Raw genomic sequence first — 22,193 nt, forward strand, 5'->3', positions numbered from 1 at the left:
GCTGTTATGTCATTGCCTGTGTACACGCTATTGTTACTGTTACTCTGTGCTGTTATGTCAGTGCCTGTGTACACGCTACTGTTACTGTTACTCTGTGCTGTTATGTCAGTGCCTGTGTACATGCTACTGTTACTGTTACTCTGTGCTGTTATGTCAGTGCCTGTGTACACGCTACTGTTACTGTTACTCTGTGCTGTTATGTCAGTGCCTGTGTACACGCTACTGTTACTGTTACTCTGTGCTGTTATGTCAGTGCCTGTGCACACTCTACTGTTACTGTTACTCTGTGCTGTTATGTCAGTGCCTGTGTACACGCTACTGTTACTGTTACTCTGTGCTGTTATGTCAGTGCCTGTGTACACGCTACTGTTACTGTTACTCTGTGCTGTTATGTCAGTGCCTGTGTACACGCTACTGTTACTGTTACTGTTACTGTTACTCTGTGCTGTTATGTCAGTGCCTGTGTACACGCTACTGCTACTGTTACTCTGTGCTGTTATGTCAGTGCCTGTGTACACGCTACTGCTACTGTTACTCTGTGCTGTTATGTCAGTGCCTGTGTACATGCTACTGTTACTGTTACTGTTACTCTGTGGTGTTATGTCAGTGCCTGTGTACACGCTACTGTTACTGTTACTGTTACTCTGTGCTGTTATGTCAGTGCCTGTGTACATGTTACTGTTACTGTTACTCTGTGCTGTTATGTCAGTGCCTGTGTACACGCTACTGTTACTGTTACTCTGTGCTGTTATGTCAGTGCCTGTGTACACGCTACTGTTACTGTTACTATTACTCTGTGCTGTTATGTCAGTGCCTGTGTACACGCTACTGTTACTGTTACTATTACTCTGTGCTGTTATGTCAGTGCCTGTGTACTTGTTACTGTTACTGTTACTGTTACTCTGTGCTGTTATGTCAGTGCCTGTGTACACGCTACTGTTACTGTTACTCTGTGCTGTTATGTCAGTGCCTGTGTACACGCTACTGTTACTGTTACTCTGTGCTGTTATGAAGCATTATAATGATACACCTTATTGCCTGCCTTTGCCTTTTGACAGCATTACACTTTTGGATGTGATTTTGTCTTTTTTTTATCTTTGCTATAACTATGATGCTGATTCTTGCTTGACCCTAAAACATCTCACATTGAGCACCAACATGGCCATGTAAATATTGTACTATGTTTCCAGTTGTTCTTTTGTTTGTCTGAGCTCCTCTTTTTAAGTCATTTTTGTGTTTTATCTTCTCTTTCTGTTAAACCACATGGAAGCTGGACACTATTATTCCATCCCCTCAAATTCTGCCATGTGAATATGAGATTTGAGTTTCTACAAAGGTTCTGGTTCTGATTCTGGTTCATGTCTACAGCACCACCATATCAAGCTATTTTACATGATGTTTTACACACTGTTTCTGTTAAAATAGTGTTCATTAAAGTACCCCATATAACTGCTGCTACAATACTGGTGTGTTTAGTATTTCTGCACATGCAATACTGTATTGAACACACAGTATTTACACTCTTGTCAGTGCTGCTTTTGTTTATTGTCGTTTGTGAAATGTCTTGCATTGTTTGTTTGCACTGTCTTGTGTCTCACACTGTCTTCTTGTCTTGTGTCTCACACTGTCTTCTTGTCTTGTGTCTCACACTGTCTTCTTGTCTTGTGTCTCACACTGTCTTTTTGTCTTGTGTCTCACACTGTCGTCTTGTCTTGTGTCTCACACTGTCGTCTTGTCTTGTGTCTCACACTGTCTTCTTGTCTTGTGTCCCACACTGTCTTCTTGTCTTGTGTCCCACACTGTGTACACCAGGTTGTACAGATACACTTTATGTGACTAGGACTAACTTACTTCAGTCCTTATCTCTGTGTTGTTCTCTGTAGCTCCCTGGTCCTGGGGAGACGTTGTGTCATGTCACTGTGTCACATATATATGGTGTAAATGACAATAAAAGCTTCTTGACTTGATGGTTACCATGGTACTGCTGTGGTCTTTGAGACAGTCACACTCTGTCATAAGCTCAGTAATGTCATCATGGTGGTCACACATTCACTGGTTTGATCCAAACTCATGTTTTAATTATAAAAACATTTTAGTCTTACTGGGAATTTTGGATTTGAATTGCATGAATTTCTAAGTGTGGAAATCCAGTGAGAATCAGAATCATTTCTGTGTTAAACTTTGTTTGAGTTTACAGTATGCAACACTGTCAAACAGCAGAAATCGTCTCATGGTTATGGAAATGAAGCGTAGCATGCTAGTGGTATCTGTTGTAGATGATGATGATGATTGTGACCATGATGTGCAGACAACTGTGTATCCTATATGAGCAATTACGAGAAACAAAGACTACTATGATTAAATGGACAGGAAGAGATGCGTGGTCTAGTGATCTGCTTAACTATTTAGAGCACACCTGATTTGCGGTGGGCGGAGTCAGCGGTGCAGCTGTAATCACTGGCAGCCAACAGGAAGCAAGTTCCTCCACCGTGTCGATTCTGCATAGGCACCTGCTCCTCTGGAGTTGTTGTGATGTCACTTCCTGCACTGAGGTCTGCAGAGACAACAGTACTGATCAGGGTATACATTTATGAACACTGTACCTAAGACCTAGAGTCAAATTTACACTTAGTCATGAGCTGGTGTAAAGTGTAATAGAAGACTTTAATTGTTACTATGGCTTTAAGTAATAGATCAGCCACTCAGTGCATACAAACTTTATACTTTACACTTAAATTTCTCTTCAAAGGACTAATCTTAAGAACCGTTATCTCTTTAAGTGTTTGTTCATGACTTTCATGAATACATAGAAACTAGTAAGTGTTATGCAGTGCTATGTCAGTGTTATGCAGTGCTATGTAAGTGTTATGCAGTGCTATGTAAGTGTTATGCAGTGCTATTATGTAAGTGTTATGCAGTGCTATGTAAGTGGTATGCATTGCTACTATGTCAGTGTTATGCAGTGCTATGTCAGTGTTATGCAGTGCTACTATGTAAGTGTTATGCAGTGCTATGTAAGTGGTATGCATTGCTACTATGTCAGTGTTATGCAGTGATATGTCAGTGTTATGCAGTGCTACTATGTAAGTGTTATGCAGTGCTATGTCAGTGTTATGCAGTGCTACTATGTAAGTGTTATGCAGTGCTATGTCAGTGTTATGCAGTGCTACTATGTAAGTGTTATGCAGTGCTATGTAAGTGATATGCAGTGCTATGTAAGTGTTATGCAGTGCTATGTAAGTGGTATGCAGTGCTACTATGTCAGTGTTATGCAGTGCTATGTCAGTGTTATGCAGTGCTACTATGTAAGTGTTATGCAGTGCTATGTAAGTGTTATGCAGTGCTGTGTCAGTGTTATGCAGTGCTATGTAAGTGTTATGCAGTGATATGTCAGTGTTATGCAGTGCTATGTCAGTGGTATGAAGTGCTATGTAAGTGTTATGCAATGCTATGTAAGTGTTGTGCAGTGTTATGTCAGTGTTATGCAGTGCTATGTCAGTGTTATGCAGTGCTACTATGTAAGTGTTATGCAGTGCTATGTAAGTGTTATACAGTGCTATGTACGTGTTATGCAGTGCTACTATGTAAGTGTTATGTAGTGCTATGTAAGTGTTATACAGTGCTATGTCAGTGTTGTGCAGTGCTATGTCAAGGCTGAAATCAGCATTACACTACATTTTCCAAATCACTACATGGACATTACCACACCCAACACCCACAAACACTGTTACATACACATCTCCAAGGCTCATTGACTTCAGAAGAACTCACAACAGCACCTTCTCTGTCATGTGTTCTTTATACACCTCCAGTAAAGAAGAGGTTTCAGAGTGAAATCCATGATCTCTTAGTTCATAGACCACTTGATGGAAAAGCAGTAACCTGGACAACAGCAGACTGGTCTTATGAAAACGAGCACACCTTATAATAGGAAAGCTTTCTTGAGCTTGTCCAATGGGTGTGTGATCACTCTCCTTAGGGCAACTTTCAAACAGGGCAACCTGAGATCTATGCTGGGTTTTTAGCTACTGGTAGTGGCTGGAATGAGCCAGTCCTCAAAGCTGCTTACCATTAATTCAATTTATTTACAGTTTTCTTTTAACAATGAACACAAAATGATTTAAAATGCTAACATCCTTATGAATGTTAGGAAGATCATCCCTGAACCACATTCATTTGGACTCATCCTGAAGAACTGAGAGTAGAATAATGTGGATTTGAAGAATCTCAGGAGTTCCATGTCACAGAGCCCATGCAAGTCAGATTGTCCTTTATGGAATGCCAAAAATGCCATTCGTGCATCAGCCGTACACCAAGAGCCAATCTTTCTGCTTGTAACTGTCACTGTGCCACAAGCGTCTGGTTAGAGGAACAACTCTACATAACTCCATCAACCCTTTGCCTGACAAAAAAGCCAGGCCATGTATGAATACATCAGATAGTCCTTGAATTAGGGCAACATTTTTCCTTCACCCTTTTCTTTTTTCTTTGTAGAGCGATAAGGGTTTGTCCTGTGGCCTTGCTCAGTTACCGTGGACTGAATAAGGATACAGTCAATTATCTTTATCCCTTGCCACTGGTCCTTCCTGTATTGGAACAAGTATGAGAGACAAAAATCTCCAATCTGGACCTACACAGTGCATCTGTGGAAGGCAGATTTTAGCAATGCCCCTGACCACTGCATAGTGTCATATGGGACATTATGGCACCAGTGGCTGGAGAGAGCCCCCAATTATTATTCATTTTTGCAGACCACAAGGACCTACAGTTCATCATGTTTCAGTTTACCATCTACTACAGACCGGGCTCCAAGAACACAAAGGCAGACTCTAGATCTTTGTCACTTACAACATCATGTCTCAAAATAACATATAGACCACTTCTCCAAATCTCTTCACTTCACACCCCTCGCTTGACTCCCATCCATCTATCTTTACTCATGTTTTCAGGAACTTTGGTTGCCTAGTGGACATTGTGGTTTGGAGGACATTGGCAGCCCAGTTTATGTCATGTGTATAGGGACGATTCATGGAGAAAATGTGGTTCCTACCAGCCTAGTTTTGCTGTACCACCCACAAGTCAACAGCCAAGTAGATTGATATAAAAAGAAGATTATTGTTTAATGACAACCAAGACCATGGCATGATTCATAGCATGGACAGAGAATACCTGCACTGAGATAAATGAGTTTCTAGCACTCTGATACCAAGCTTTCACAAAATCAATGTGTCCTCATTTATCAGTCCCCTTTGTTCCTATGGAAAGCCAACGCAGCCAACGCACCTGCAGTAGACAGCTGGTTTATGCAGAATTACCAGTTATGGGAAATGGCACACCAACATCTCGAACCAACTGCTCAATTAACAAAGAAATTGCTGATCAATGCTGAAGGAGACTCCAATATGAGTTCCTGGAGGTGAATGTCTACTAATGACATCCAAGTTATTTATTTTAATGTGATTTATAACAAAATGCTGCTAGATCCACAGACCAGTGATGTCATAAGCAATATTTTTCCCTTTATTTTCAAAACTCAAAAAATTGTTTAATCATCTCTGCACATTTTCTTGCCAAGTGCACAGTTACTTAATTTACCAGATATCTGTATTTAAGAGACATGGGAATGGGAATCACCTGCGTTTTTTTACATAGCAAGTACAGAAACTTAAAAGCATGGAATTAAATTAATAATAATTATCAGAATTATGACATAGACAATAACCTGATTACATCACCACCATGGTCGTATCCATCAAACACCTGTTGACTGTAATCTTTACTTAAAATGTAATGAATATGTTTAGTTTATGTAGCTGAAGGTTGAATTTAATGCCATTCTCCTTCTGAAGATTAATGTATTCTATAATGTTGTTATACATCAAACATCACTGTGATTTCATGTTCTCAATCATATCTTTGTGCTAATGTTCCACATGCCAGACTGAGACAGAGCTAAATCCTCAAATCTGTGAAAACACTTTCAGCCAAAATTATCCACAGCCTTGAATCACACCATTCTTTCTTCACACACTTCACACACACTTACACACTCTCAGTTAGCTTCCAGCCCTCCCTCTCCCTCAGAGGAACATCTCCAAAGTCACCAGCTGTTTGCCTTAAAATAAATACTCATATCTCCAAGGACAGAAAAAGGACAAAAAGCTTTCCAGGATGAAGTCCAGTCATAATCCCCAAAATCCTGGAAAAACACATTCAATATATCTGAACATGATCTGACCTGTGATCAGTTTTATTTTGATCCTTTGCTTTTAAGAACACATCCTGTCCCAGATGAATTCTGACACAAACAAATCACAGTGCAAATAAACACTGACCCAAACACACCATCCTCTCACAGGTAGTCAGAAAACTCAAACCTACCTAAATTTACTGACATCAACATAATATCTACAGTGAATAAACAGCTGATGTGTGAATTAGACTGTGGGGAAATACATCTGGCCCAAAACACCTGATCACAGTGTCCAGCTAAACACACACTAGTCTAAACACACACTGATCTAACACACACAAGTCTAAACACACTCATCTAAACACACAAGTCTAAAGACATACTTATCTAAACACATTGATCTAACATACACTAGTCTAAACACACACTGATCTAACACACACTAGTCTAAAGACATACTGATCTAAACACACACTGATTTAACAAACACTAGTCTAAACAGACAGTGATCTAAACACATTGATCTAACACACACTAGTCTAAACACACACTAGTCTAAACACACACTAGTTTACACACACACACTAGTTTACACACACACTAGTCTAAATAGACACTGATCTAAACACACACTAGTCTAAATACATACTGATCTAAACACATTGCTCTAAACACACACTAGTCTAAACACACACTAGTCTAAACACACTCTAGTCTAAACACACACTAGTCTAAAGATATACTGATCTAAACACATTGCTCTAAACACACACTAGTCTAAACACACACTAGTCTAAACACACACTAGTCTAAACACACACTAGTCTAAACACACACTAGTCTAAACACATTGCTCTAAACACACACTAGTCTAAACACACACTAGTCTAAATATATAGTGTCTCTTTAAAAGCTACATCGGTTTTCTTTTTTTGCTTAAAGGATCTTAATCAGACACATTGCTTATCTTGATGAATTCCTTTTTTTTAATTATGAATGAAATTAAAGTGAGCTGCAGCAGATAAGTACTATTATTTTATTAATTAACAAATACTTGTATTGAATGATTTTATGTGTGATTTAGTATCTTTTGGCTTAATTCACTTGTAAATCTGAGTTACTGTCAGAGCACCGTAAAATGATGATGTCATTTGAAGTTTGTTATTGATTAAATTTATCTAAAATTTACTTCTGACCTTTGTTGACCTAAAAATGATTGCAGGCTTAAAATGTATAAATTTAGTCGTAAAAACCATTTCTGTTTGTATAAGAAATAATACATATTTTTTACTACATGCACCTCTACTTCATTACTCACCTGATCGGTGGTGCTCGAGCCCTCGGCTTTGTCCCAAACGCAGATCTACAGGGTTGCTGTTGCATGCTAAACTCAGATCAGTCCTGCAGAAGGATGGAGATGGAGTTTGCACCACCTGGGGAATGTGCTTCTTCCTTTTATTTGGTAGCTTCTGCTTAGCCATGGCTAGTGAGTAATACATGCCAAAATTATTGACAATGACTGGAACAGGCATTGCTATTGTTAGCACACCTGCTAGTGCACACAGTGCCCCTACCAGCATTCCTGACCATGTCTGAGGGTACATGTCACCATACCCTAGAGTCGTCATGGTGACCACGGCCCACCAGAATCCAATGGGAATGTTTTTGAATTTGGTGTGATCACTGGCAGTCGGGTCATTGGGATTAGCACCGATCCGCTCTGCGTAGTAGATCATGGTGGCAAAGATAAGGACACCAAGGGCGAGGAAGATTATGAGGAGGAAGAATTCATTCACACTGGCACGGAGGGTGTGCCCGAGAACCCGCAGGCCAACAAAGTGACGAGTCAACTTGAAGATTCTCAGAATCCGTACAAAGCGGACCACTCGAAGGAACCCCAGGACGTCTTTTGCCGCTTTGGATGACAAACCACTCAGTCCAACTTCAAGATAAAATGGGAGGATTGCTACAAAGTCGATTATGTTCAGGACACTTTTGACGAATTCCAGTTTATCAGGACTAAATGTCACACGCACCAGGAACTCGAAGGTGAACCAGAGGACGCAGACACCCTCGACATATGTGAGTGCTGGATCTGTCTCAATCTCATACTGAGGCACCAAGTCATGCACACTCTCATTCCTTACAGCATCTGTCTTGTTGATGATGGTGTTGAAGGCTTCATGAGTCTCCAGGCAGAAGGTGGTGATGGAGACCATGATGAAGAACAAAGAGGCAAAAGCAACAAACTGAAAAGGAAAGAATAATTAGGGAAAAATAGCAGCTACAATAGTAAAGGTCAGAGGTCAATGAAACATGCTGATGTATATTTCTAATGTTGACATTAAAACTCCTCCTTCAACACAAGCCACACCTTTAGCCCCGCCCCCTCAGGACTGTACCCCACCCCATAACTACTTTTTATTATCTACCCACAAACAAGAACAGCACTTTTACCACTGAGTAAGATGTGGTACTGTCAGAATGAGAATCACAGCAGTGTTAAAATGATAATAAATCACTGGTAAAAGAGTGTAGTGTGTGTGAGATGAGTGTGAGAGCCAACAGCCATCTGAAAATTAGCATATCAAAGGCATAGTGCTAACATGGCACATGAGCCAATACAGCAAGGTCGTGGAGAGACGGTGTGTGTATTTGTGAGTCATACAGCAGTCATCAGACCACTCATCAGCTTAAAATGATTCACACACACACACACACACACACACACACACACACACACACTCCATATTCCATATATAGAAACTCTCCTCCAGTTAATGCCATAATTATCACTGCTTATCATCCTGACCAGAGCCTGACAGAATACACAAACACGCACACGCACAGGCACACACACACACACACACACACACACACACACACACACACACACACACACATACATACACACACACACACACACACACACACACACACACACACACACACACACACACACACACACACACACACACACACACAAAGAAAAAAAAACCTGGTAGCTGTTGTAGTGCTGAATTAGGATAAAGCTGCAATTCACAAACATTTTTCCGCTCATTCTCTCGCTCTCTCTCTCTCTCTCTCTCTCTCTCTCTCTCTCTCTCTGCCAGTCTGTATGTGCCTTCTTATCTTTTACCTGCCTTCTTATCCTTACCTTATCTTTACCTGTCTGTATCTCTCTCTCTCTCTCTCTCTCTCTCTCTCTCTCTCTCTCTCTCTCCCCCCCTCTCTCTGCCTGTCTGTCTGCCTGCTGTCTGTCTTCAGTCCACTGTAAGCTGTACATGTGTAAATAGACACTAATGATCGTGTCGCTTTAGATGTCTTCTGTGCACTCTACAGTTAGCAAGGCTAATTTGGTGCACACACACACACACACACACACACACACACACACACACACACACACACACACACACACACACACAAACACACAGACAAACAGACATACTTGAGGGTGTCTGATCTCGGCAGGGTGTTAGATCCAAGATGTCGTAACCTTGGTAACTGTGCATAAGGCTTCACAGAGGGCAGTGAGGCCATAATGATATCCTTATGCTGTTAGCATGCTAATTTAACCCATTAATTAAATGGCTAGAGCTCTTTTAATCAGGGTTACAGGGTTTATAGTCAGATGATCAAGTATCTGTTAACATGTAGATTTAAATGTAGCTGCAGAATGTGTAGACCTAAGTCTCCAAAGTGTAGACCTATCTCATTAGAGTGCTCTCGTCTCAGTACTCTTTATAAAACATCACATCTCAGTGTACTGACCTAACTGTACTGACAGAGTAAATATTACAGTCTCAGATTTAAGATGTTATGTTTTCACTATGACTATAGACTGTTAATTTCAGAGTACTAACTTTTCCCCTTGCAAAAAGTCAACCTTCGTCTTTTCCCGTCACGGGTCGCCACGGCGACCCATCTGTTTCCACCTAGCTCTATCCTCGGCATCCTCTACTCTCACACCATTTACCTTTATGTCCTCATTAAACACATCCACATATCTATTCTGAATTAGACCATGACCGTGTTTGTGTGAGCTAGCTTGTGAACTAGAGGTATGTCTACTGAAATTCTCCCTCTGCACAGAAATGACTGTCTTTACTACTCCAATACTCTATAGAACTGACTTTGGTCTGTCGATTTGTTCTTTTGAGACCAAACTTTTAAAATTTAAAAGTTTAGAAGTAAAGTATTTCATATCGAATTTCACTTTGATTATAAAATACTATTACTAACCTATAAAACACTTAATGGTCACACGCCACAGTATCTGTGTGATCTTTTAGTTTTTTATGACCCATCACACCTACATCGATCTAAAGGTGCAGGATATTTGGTAGTACCTCAAGTACAAAAGTCTCCAGCAGGGGGCAGAACTTTTTCTCACAGAGACCCACAGTTATAGAACAGACTTCTAATTAGTGTTCAGGACTCAGACACAGTGTCAGTGTTTAAGTCCAGGATAAAAACATCTGTTTAGTTTAGATGTTTATGAATAGTTTTTCTGAGGTAAAGGAGCAGATCTGGAGGGTTCATGGTTACAGAGTGTTTGGTGAACTGGGATGTCTGGATGTTGTCTCCTTACCACCATCACAAGTCACTCAGGTCTACAGACTGTGGAGCGGTGGGACATTTTACATCCCAGGAAGTCCTCATGTCTGTGTCACCTTCTGGCTCTGATGTCACAGTGAGTCTTAATGGAGTCCCTCTCTCTCTCTCTCTCTCTCTCTCTCTCTCTCTCTCTCTCTCTCTCTCTCTCTCTCTCTCTCTGTCAAGCTATACATGCCACCCTGAGCTTCCAGTGCTCTGAGATTCTAGTCTCAAAGCCTCTTCTTCCGGACCTTCTTCATCGATCCTGATGTTCTACCCCTGGTTGGAGTCTTGTTACCTGGTGGTCATCCTGCCAGGGATTGATCTGTATGGTCAGCCAGTGACTCATGGGATTGTTGTGAAGGGAGATGATGCCCAGAGACTGTCATGCCATCTTTGAACCATCTTTGTTGTGTTAGTCAGCAGTATGGTCTGGTCTTTATCAGCAATCATTTAAAGACTTCAGCAGGAAGTCATTAGTGTTGGATCTGTGGTGAGCTCAGAGGTTATGATGACCCATAAGTTCCTCAGGAGCTCTCGGCTGCACTGTTATAAACTGTCGTAGAAAGGACATTATTTACATTTACACTATTTACTGTAGAGTGTCACCCAGATGGGGATGAGGTTCACTTCTGAGTCTGGTTCCTCTCAAGGTTCCTTTTATCATCTCAGGGGGTTTTTACTTGCCACCATGTTAGACATAAATATTAACTTAATTTTAAACTTTAAATTTAATATTTTTTTATTTTCTATACTTCTGTAAAGCTGCTTTAATACGATGTGAACTCTTAAATACGCAATACAAATAAATTGTATTGTATTAAAGTAGAGTGATGTAAATAATTCTCTTCAATAATACAGAGAGAGAGAGAGAGAGAGAGAGAGAGAGAGAGAGAGAGAGAGAGAGAGGGAGAGGGAGAGAGAGAGAGATACACAGAGAAAGAGGGAGGGAGAGAGAGAGAGAGAGAGAGAGAGAGAGAGAGATACACAGAGAGAGAGAGAGAGAGAGAGACAGATGAGAGAGAGAGATAGAGATGAGAGAGAGAGAGAGAGAGATTACACAGAGAGAGAGGGAGAGAGATAGTGTAGATACAACAGTGATAGTAGAGAGAGCAGGAGTAGAGAGAGATGACAGATATATAGATACAGAGAAGATATACATGAGAGAGATACATCTAGACTCGAGACGAGGATGATCGATAGCTCTAAGAGATGAGAGAGCGCGTCGCGAGATCAGCGACACACCTTATGGTAGAGAGAGAAGAGATAGCGAGAGAGAGAGATGATATCGAGATCATACCATAGAGGGTGAGGATATATAGATATATAGAGAGATACACATCTCTCTTTCTCTCTCTCCGCTCTATCTCCTCTCTTCTACTCGCTCCGCTCTTTGCTCTAGACTACAGCTTTGTATATCTATGATATACAGCTAAACTACCACCTAGTATATCAGAGTATGGGTTTTTCTTTGTGGTTCCGCTATTCCCTCTGTACTTTTATTTTAAGTCGATATGGTCTGTTTTTATCTTTGAAGACATCGTGCTCTCTGACATACTTCTGTATACTGCTGTGTTTGTGTAACAAGTCAAGTGTGTGTCCAGTGCTGAGGCTGTGATTAGCATTAGCATGGGTGCCAACTGCAGAAAATACAGACCTTTGTCCTGAATCGGTTTTTAGTGTGTGTGTGTGTGTGTGTGTGTGTGTGTGTGTGTGTGTGTGTGTGTGTGTGTGTGTGTGTGTGTGTGTGTGTGTGTGTGTTTGAATTTATGCCTTAGTCAGGTGGTTCGTTTCACACTCCTAACAACAGAAGGTGTGGTACCTACACACACTCCTCTGGTGCAAACACAATGTAGGTCACTAAAGGTGTGTGTGTGTGTGTGTGTGTGTGTGTGTGTGTGTGTGTGTGTGTGTGTGTGTGTGTGTGTGTGTGTGTGTGTGAGTATGTGTTGGTGGTGTAGTTTGGTGCTGTCCCTAAAAGCATTCTCATGTTTTTTCTGCTAGATCATCTACGAGTGCTTAGAGCATTAGTCATAAGAGGAAGATGGATGCTAATGCAGGCAAGAGTTACAAATGATTTTAATAAATGAGGCATAAAAAACAGAAGTAAACACAGAAAAATATAAAAATGACAATTATAAACAATAGAATAGTAACAATACTATGAAACAATTACACTACACTAAACAACACTGATATCTAATAATATCCACAGTAATAATACCAAAATTGTCAAAATAAATACATAGAAAGCAGACGAGGCACAAGTGACACTAGTCTGTGTTTTTATAATGTTGCAAAGAAGATAGAGATTTAATCCAAACGATTAATCCTAAATAAAACAAGCAAGGGTCAAGCGATGAGCGAAGGACATAAGTAAGGGTCAAGTGATGAGCGAAGGACATAAGTAAGGGTCAAGCGATGAGCAAAGGACATAAGTAAGGGTCAAGCGATGAGCAAAGGACATAAGTAAGGGTCAAGCGATGAGCAAAGGACATAAGTAAGGGTCAAGGGATGAGCGAAGGACATAAGTAAGGGTCAAGCGATGAGCAAAGGACATAAGTAAGGGTCAAGCGATGAGCGAAGGACATAAGTAAGGGTCAAGTGATGAGCGAAGGACATAAGTAAGGGTCAAGCGATGAGCGAAGGACATAAGTAAGGGTCAAGCGATGAGCGAAGGACATAAGTAAGGCAGGCAGCACTACCAATTCCTGCAAGGAGACCTGGTGAGAGTGGTTTGTGTGGGAAAATGTGCGAAGAGAGAGCTAGCGTGGTAGCTCTTTCTCGTACATGATGCGTATATGTTGAAGGACTTTGTATGAGCCAGTGTAGTAGTGGAACCTGGTTCATAACTGGGTGTCTCTTTATGTCATCTCACTTTGCTGGTGAGAGAATGGGGTTGTCATTCAATGGGAATAGAAGCATCTGGTAACTCCAGATACATTTGAAAAGTGTGAGGTTCCTTGTGGAACGCATCATGGTTGTTTTGATCGTAGTCAGTCTGAGGGAAGAATCAAGCCCAGTTTTCTTGATTGCTACTGTAGCACAAACTTCACCTGGTTGGCCTTCTGCACTTGGCCATTACCCTATAGGTGGTTGCTGGATGTCAGACTCACAGACAATTACAGCCTTTTTAAAGACCTATGAAACGGAGGTCAAGTGGAGGTATTTGTTTAATTCTAAGATAGAGAAGAGCAGTTAAAACTATTATGGATATGTCTGACCATGGTCTGTAGAGTGTTAGTAGAAGGCTGAGCTTGCCTGCAGGCATTGTGCATTATAATTTGCCTTAAGCACAAACTGCTAACGAAAAGGTGAACCATTGAGTATGGCCAATTTTATTGCCTTGAAGCTGTTGCTAGCTTTTGTGAGTGCCAGACTGTACCATGGCCAGGGAGGAGTAAACCTTCCCTGTTGGGCATTACATGGGGATTCTTACTCCCTAAACTGCCTCAATCTCACACTCCATTATCTACATCAACAGGACTAAAGTAGAATGTGCCTCCAGCTTTAAGGTCCTGTGCATTCACACAATCTGTCTTGGCATCAGAGCACTTCGACTCTGGTAAGGAAGCCACAACAGTGTCTGTACTGTATATTATCGGGACCATATACTATACTGTATATTTCTTGCTTATTGTTGTACATACTGTACAGTGTACATAATGCACACATATTCCTAATTTGCACATATTATTCTTATACACACTACCTGCCATAAATTTAGTTATTGTTGTTCTTTTGCAAATTTTTAACAAACTGTTTTTTAATAGGGTGGTTAAGAAAGAAGCCTTTAATGAAACTGTGATAGAAATAGGTGAAACCAGAGAAATGCAGTTTCCTAAGTTCCTTAATGCTGGATACAGAGCTGTTATTTCTGTTAGGTTTGTTATGGATAAATAAATCAGGATGACATCTGTATTTTATGTCTTATTTCCCCAACATCAGGCACTAAAATTCTGCTGGTGATGAAGAAGGCCATATGACCTCATGAAGGACTCAGGTGGTGCTGAAGGTTGTCTTCCACTTGTGTCCCTGGGGGACAGGTGGTAGGTGTTCAGTTGATTAAGCTTTATAACAATTTTGGCCTCATGGAAGTGTTTTAGGGTGACCTGAACCACATGTAGGGAACAGCACTAGAAGTTGACTTGGTTTGATCCAAAATAGTCAATACATAGCTATAGAACACTCCCTTTTTTCTACAGAAAATATATGGTGTAAGCAGGTGAGGTCATGGGCTTAATGTACTCCTTACTGTAGGCTTTCTACTAATGTATTCCTCCATAGTCTGTGTTTCCATTGCAGATAAAGGGTAAAGACAGATACAAACAGATGTAGCCTGAGCCACAAGGCAAGGCAAGGCAAGGCAAGGCAAGTGTATTTATATAGCACATTTCATACACAATAAAAGAAAGTAAAATGATCATAAAACAATAATTTAAAAACTTTTTAAATGATTTAAAAAATGATTTAAAATAAAATTAAAACAAGTAAAAAGAGGAAAGGATTATACATAGTGCAATCAGACAAACTAACGTCTGTCTACAGAATCACACCAAGATTCTTGACTTGACTTTTAGTTGTTTGACCCCCAGAGTCAAGGTATGCATTCATCTTGAGAACTTCATTTTTGTTTCCAAATGTAATGACTTCAGTTTTCTGTTTATATAACTGAAGAGACTTCTGGCACATCCAACTGTTAAGTTCATCAATGCATTGGCAGAGGGAGTCAATGGGGCTGTAGTCCTGGGGCTGTAGTCATGGGGCTGTAGTCATGGGGCAGTATCATCAGCATAGCTGTGATATGCTATTTGTTTCTTTCTCATTGTTTGTCTCAGTGGGAGCAAATACATAAGAACTGAGCCTGTGGGACTCCACATGTCATGGATGTCCACTTAGACTTATGCTGTCCTATACTCACATAATAACCTCACGCTTCTAAGTATGACCTGAACCAATTTAGAACCATCCCAGAAAGCCTGACCCAGTTTCCCATAAGTCAGTAGAGCAGTCATGGGGCAAGTATAAAGCCCTTATTAAACACCTTAATACTGTGGGATGGTGGTTTCTGGGCTGTCAAGGAAGCTCTGGGGGTTGTTTATATGAATTTTAATTTATTAATTAATTTATTGATTGATTTATATGTATTCTTATTTTTATTCATCCTGTTTATATACGTCTGTAAAGCTGCTTTGAGACAATGTGAATTATTATAAGCATTCTACAAATCCTTTGATTGAAATGTAATTGTTGTTCTCCTGTGTTGTAGAGTCACAGAACCCAGTGTGTACAAATACCTAATGACTCATTAAATAACCGGTATTAATAATAAACAGAAGAAACTACAGATAATAAACAATTCAACAATCGTCACCACACACAGACACACAACTATCTTGTGTGTGTGTGTGTGTGTGTGTGTGTGTGTGTGTGTGTGTGTGTGTGTGTGTGTGTGTGTGTGTGTGTGTTTGTGTTTGTGAAGAAATTATAGGAGATGCAAACAAATACAGATGGAAGAACTGACACTGACTACAAATGACACTAACAAACACACACACACACACACACACACACACACACACACACACACACACACACACACACACACACACACACACACACACAATGTGATGGCTTTACTCTCTCTGTTTGTCTGCTCTGAGCTCCACACATGTATAAATAGAATATGAGACATTCTCAGAGCTGGTCTCAATAATTCAGTGTTACTTTCCCAGTCCGAAGAATAGAGAGAGAGAGAAAGAGAGATTTTCCTGATAAAGAGATGTCTAATAAATCCTAATGTTTTTTTTTTTTTTGCTGTTTATCAGATCATCATGATGTTTCTGGGAACTACTGAACACACACACACACACACACACACACACACACACACACACACACACAAACACACATATACAGGAATATGTTTACTGACCCTAGGCTGAGACCTTAACATCTGTTGCTATGGTGACAATGTTATGATTTAAAGCCTGATTATTGAGAGTATTTCTGAAGCTGTGACTCTTCCCACAGTACAAGCATCGAGCTAGCTAAGCTATGAGTTTATGGGAATTCACTCACAAACTCTATGTAACTGTTTTATGACTTGTTTAGGAAAATATCATTATAAACTATTTCTTATTTTTTTGTAAAACAAGTAGAACTGGTGAATGCTGTGAAAAGAAAATTCAGAAAAGTCCTAGAATTTCTCCTCATTAAGGAATAAATGAGCTGTGGGAAGAAGCTCCTCCTCATTCCCTCTGTATTTGCCTTTAAGGAGTAGAAGCTCTCAGGAGAGAGAAGGGTCCATTGTTGGGAATGCTGAGGTCCTCCAAATCTTCCTGGCCTTGGTGTGAATGGTATGTTCTACTGATGGCACCACCCCCTGGAGAGCCGTGCTCTCATGCCTCTTTTCCACCAAAAAGAACCGGGTGCTCGTTCAGAGCTAGCGCTGGTGCTGGTTCAAAGTTGGTTCCACTGGTGATCCTTCTAAGAGCCGGTTTGCCTTTCCACCGGTTAGAGAGCATCACAGAGCCGAGTGTGACATCACCGTATACGTGTCACGTGTCACAGCAACGTTAGCGCAGCAGCGAGAAACACAAACACAACAACAACAATGGCGGATATAACTTTAATGTTAATGCTCATGGCTTTGTGAACCTACATTAACATCCAAACGCGGCGAATAAAACGTGTACGTGCGGCTCCGTGTAATCTGTATAAACGGAGGTTGTGATCGATAAAGTACGTAACGTTATTTTATCATTAACAGAGGAAAAAATTTAGCCTTCGCATGTAGCTACCTACTATCATGTGTGCTGATAATGTATCATATTGCAGTAAAGTAAAAGTGTATTAAACATTAGTATACTTAAGGTACATTATCAAATGCGCGAAATCCGCCCACAGCCCCGCCCACAGCCCCGCCCACAAGCGGTTCTTAAGTCTAGACCAGCAACGTTTTGGTGCTACTTAAGAACCACTTTTCCTGGTTCGGAGACGGTGCTTTGGCGGTCGAAACAGAAAGAACTGGTTCTAAATTAGGCTCCGAACCTGCACTCAAACTGCCTCGGTGGAAAAGGGGCAAACATGGTGCAAGTGTAGAAGATCCCTTTACTCTTCTCCAGGTAGGCCGTCTCATTGTAAGAGATGAGGCTTACCATAACTGCCTGAGGAGGAAGTGGTCACACAGTCATACAGTGAATAAAGCAGGGGTTCAGAACGTGGGCTCTGGTGCTGAGGGTGAGGGAGTGAGAGACCTGTCCTGGTGATGTCCAGGTGGTTCAGAGCTGCAAGAGTGAAGGACACGATGGTATCTTCTGTACATCAATAGGGACAGTATATGAATTTTAGTGTATCCAGAGTGTCAGGTAGTGAACAGGCGAGAAGTCTCATCACAAGTGAGGTCACGGTTAAAGTCACTTAGGCAGGCAGGCTGAGGTCTTCAGGACAAGTTCGGTTCAGACCTCGGTTCCATCCACCCACAACGTTTGTATGGGAAATATTCTGATGATGGTTTTGTGGACTATCCTGGTCCTGATTTTGCATTCTTGTCCATTTGAATTTAACATTTATATTTATACAATTATATTATTGACAAAACTTGCGTGAAAAGTAGAATCTCTGAAACATTTACATGAGTTTGAGTCTCTTAGTATTTGGTTCATCCTATTTTTGCTTGATGGTGTGAACTCAAGCTGCAGGAAGTCCACAATAACTTACGATCCATTTTGATCAAATCCATCAGAATTTTATCCGATCACAGGCTTCAAGAGAAGAGATCAGACATGACTAAAATGTGACTTTTGTACAAAGTAATAACATTTAAATGAAAAATATCTTCCAGTTTTTTACTGCCTCGAACCTTTTGACCTGAACATCAGTAAAACATCTTGCACCAAAAGATTCATCTGAAAGGGACAACAGATGATGGAGGAAAAGGGATTTTAACTGTAAAAAAAAAAAGGTTTCTTCCTCATATCATCTCAGGGAGATTTTCCTTGCTGCCATTGCCTCCGACTTGCTTATTAGGGATAGGGATATAGATATATAGAATTTTAAATTTAAATTAATATTTTTAAATTAATTTTAAACTTTAATTACATGTATTAATTTAGATTTTTTTTTAGATATTTTTCCTTCTTATTTTTCTTCTTGTTGATATATTGCACAGTTTTAACATTGCACACGTGTTTAAATACTTTGTTATTGTTATTATTGCAGTTAAACAGTAATAACAGTGTGTATTATGGTGACTGGTTGGTTCACTGGTTTGATTGTAAAGTCTAATAGCAGCAGGGATAAATGACCGTCTGTGTCGCTACTTCAGACACTTAGGATGTAACAGTCTGTCACTGAAGGAGCTGCTCAGGACTGACACCGTACATACAGGGCGTGAGAGTCGGCCGTCCTCCTTTCTCCCACCTCCTGTACAGTGTCCAGAGGAATCCCCAGGACTGAGCTGACCTTCCTGATCAGCTTGTCCAGTCTCTTCCTCTCTGCACCAGCAGACCACACCATAGAATATGGCTGAGGTCACCACAGACTGGTCTAAACCTTCTCAACCAATTACAATTTGTCCATCTCTCTTTTTGTTTGTTCAGAATGATGAACACTGGAAATATCATTAGACAAAAAATGACCCGGTGTTACAAAACTGTTTACGCACACAGAGACAAAACACTGCCCCCCTCTCCCCCCCCCCTCTCTCTGTCTGTCTCTTGCTCTCTCCCCCCCCCTCTCTCTCTCTCTCTCTGTCTGTCTGTCTGTCTGTCTGTCTCTCTCTCTCTCTCTCTCTCTCTCTCTCTCTCTCTCTCTCTCTCTCTCTCTCTCTCTCTCTCCCCTTGTGCTGCTATTAATAATCCTGCACAGAGGAGAAAAGATGGAGAAGTCTCATCATCCAGAGCCACTTAGCCAAATTACCCACAATCCCTCCCTAAAATATCAGCATACATGATTCATTAGGTTCCAATCTTACACACACACACACACACACACACACACACACACACACACACACACACACACACACACACACACACACACACAGTTTTATTCAAATTAGTACATGTGATTTAGAGTTTCTCTATAGCAGACAGAGAGAGAACAACTCAAGGTTAGAGAAGGAGGAGATCATCTTACTTCTCAAATCCATTCTTCACCTGTCTGCCTGTCTGTCTGTTTATCTGTCTATCTGTCTGTCTGTCTATCTGTCTGTCTATGTCTGTCTATCTGTCTGTCTATCTGTCTGTCTATCTGTCTGTCTGTCTGTCTGTCTATCTGTCTGTCTGTCTATCTGTCTGTCTGTCTATGTCTGTCTATCTGTCTGTCTATCTGTCTGTCTATCTGTCTGTCTATCTGTCTGTCTGTCTGTCTGTCTATCTGTCTGTCTGTCTATCTGTCTGTCTGTCTATCTGTCTGTCTGTCTATCTGTCTGTCTATGTCTGTCTATCTGTCTGTCTATCTGTCTGTCTATCTGCCTGTCTGTCTGCCTGTCTATCTGTCTTTCTATCTGCCTGTCTATCTGTCTGCCTGTCTATCTGTCTTTCTATCTGCCTGTCTGTCTGTCTATCTGTCTGCCTGTCTATCTGCCTGTCTATCTGCCTGTCTACCTGTATGTCTGCTCTAGCAGGTTTCTCAGCTGATATTATTCAGTGAAATCAACATTTTGCTAATTTTCTCTGCACTGATTTTGTAATAACGAAAACAGGGTCAAGTGCTGAAGATATTTCATTCATTATCTTCATGTCTATGACAAACCTGTTAACACTGAGGAACATTACCACTGGAGAACATTACTACAGAGGAACATTACCACTGGAGAACATTACTACAGAGGAACATTACTGCTGGAGAACATTACCACTGGAGAACATTACTACAGAGGAACATTACTGCTGAAGAACATTACTACAGGGGAACATTACTGCTGGAGAACATTACCACTGGAGAACATTACTACAGAGGAACATTACTGCTGGAGAACATTACTACAGAGGAACATTACTGCTGGAGAACATTACCACTGGAGAACATTACTACAGAGGAACATTACTGTGGAGAACATTACCACTGGAGAACATTACTACAGAGGAACATTACTGCTGGAGAACATTACTACAGAGGAACATTACTGTGGAGAACATTACCACTGGAGAACATTACTACAGAGGAACATTACTGTGGAGAACATTACCACTGGAGAACATTACTACAGAGGAACATTACTGCTGGAGAACATTACCACTGGAGAACATTACTACAGAGGAACATTACTGTGGAGAACATTACTACAGAGGAACATTACCACTGGAGAACATTACTACAGAGGAACATTACTGTGGAGAACATTACTACAGAGGAACATTACTGTGGAGAACATTACCACTGGAGAACATTACTACAGAGGAACATTACTGTGGAGAACATTACTACAGAGGAACATTACTGTGGAGAACATTACCACTGGAGAACATTACTACAGAGGAACATTACTGTGGAGAACATTACCACTGGAGAACATTACTACAGAGGAACATTACTGTGGAGAACATTACCACTGGAGAACATTACTACAGAGGAACATTACTGCTGGAGAACATTACTACGGAGGAACATTACTGTGGAGAACATTACTACGGAGGAACATTACAACTGGAGAACATTACTACAGAGGAACATTACCACTGGAGAACATTACTACAGAGGAACATTACCGCTGGAGAACATTACTACAGAGGAACATTACTGTGGAGAACATTACTACAGAGGAACATTACTGTGGAGAACATTACCACTGGAGAACATTACTACAGAGGAACATTACTGTGGAGAACATTACCACTGGAGAACATTACCACTGGAGAACATTACTACAGAGGAACATTACCACTGGAGAACATTACAACTGGAGAACATTACTACAGAGGAACATTACCACTGGAGAACATTACTACGGAGGAACATTACCACTGGAGAACATTACTACAGAGGAACATTACCACTGGAGAACATTACTACAGAGGAACATTACCACTGGAGAACATTACAACTGGAGAACATTACTACAGAGGAACATTACCACTGGAGAACATTACTACGGAGGAACATTACCACTGGAGAACATTACTACGGAGGAACATTACCACTGGAGAACATTACTACAGAGGAACATTACTGCTGGAGAACATTACTACAGAGGAACATTACTGTGGAGAACATTACTACAGAGGAACATTACTGCTGGAGAACATTACTACAGAGGAACATTACTGCTGGAGAACATTACTGCTGGAGAACATTACCACTGGAGAACAGTATGATGATGTAACATCATTTCAGCATCAGACACTTTGACACTGTTTCCTAAACCTTTTTGGATTTTCCAATTTATAAAAAAAAA

The 22,193-nt window shown here is 40.7% G+C and overlaps 1 protein-coding gene across 7 annotated transcripts in view; it reads right to left on the minus strand.

The window, feature by feature from the left end:
• The window catches only part of kcnc2 (potassium voltage-gated channel, Shaw-related subfamily, member 2), a 45,698-nt gene that overhangs the window by 19,903 nt on the left and 3,602 nt on the right, over positions 1 to 22,193 (minus strand). For 6 of the 7 annotated variants that reach the window (XM_047804091.1, XM_027133627.2, XM_047804087.1 and 3 more), the window contains exons 2-3: positions 7,512 to 8,442; positions 2,417 to 2,554 (exon numbers count right to left, since the gene is read on the minus strand). In XM_047804091.1, coding sequence (XP_047660047.1) covers positions 2,417 to 2,554; positions 7,512 to 8,442 — 1,069 coding nt within the window. Of the gene's footprint in view, positions 1 to 1,788; positions 2,322 to 2,416; positions 2,555 to 7,511; positions 8,443 to 22,193 lie in introns of those variants that run through there. The other variant, XM_027133617.2, reaches the window with a different exon arrangement.

The sequence above is a fragment of the Tachysurus fulvidraco genome, chromosome 19 (assembly GCF_022655615.1).
Source record: "Tachysurus fulvidraco isolate hzauxx_2018 chromosome 19, HZAU_PFXX_2.0, whole genome shotgun sequence".
NCBI classification, from domain to species: domain Eukaryota; kingdom Metazoa; phylum Chordata; class Actinopteri; order Siluriformes; family Bagridae; genus Tachysurus; species Tachysurus fulvidraco.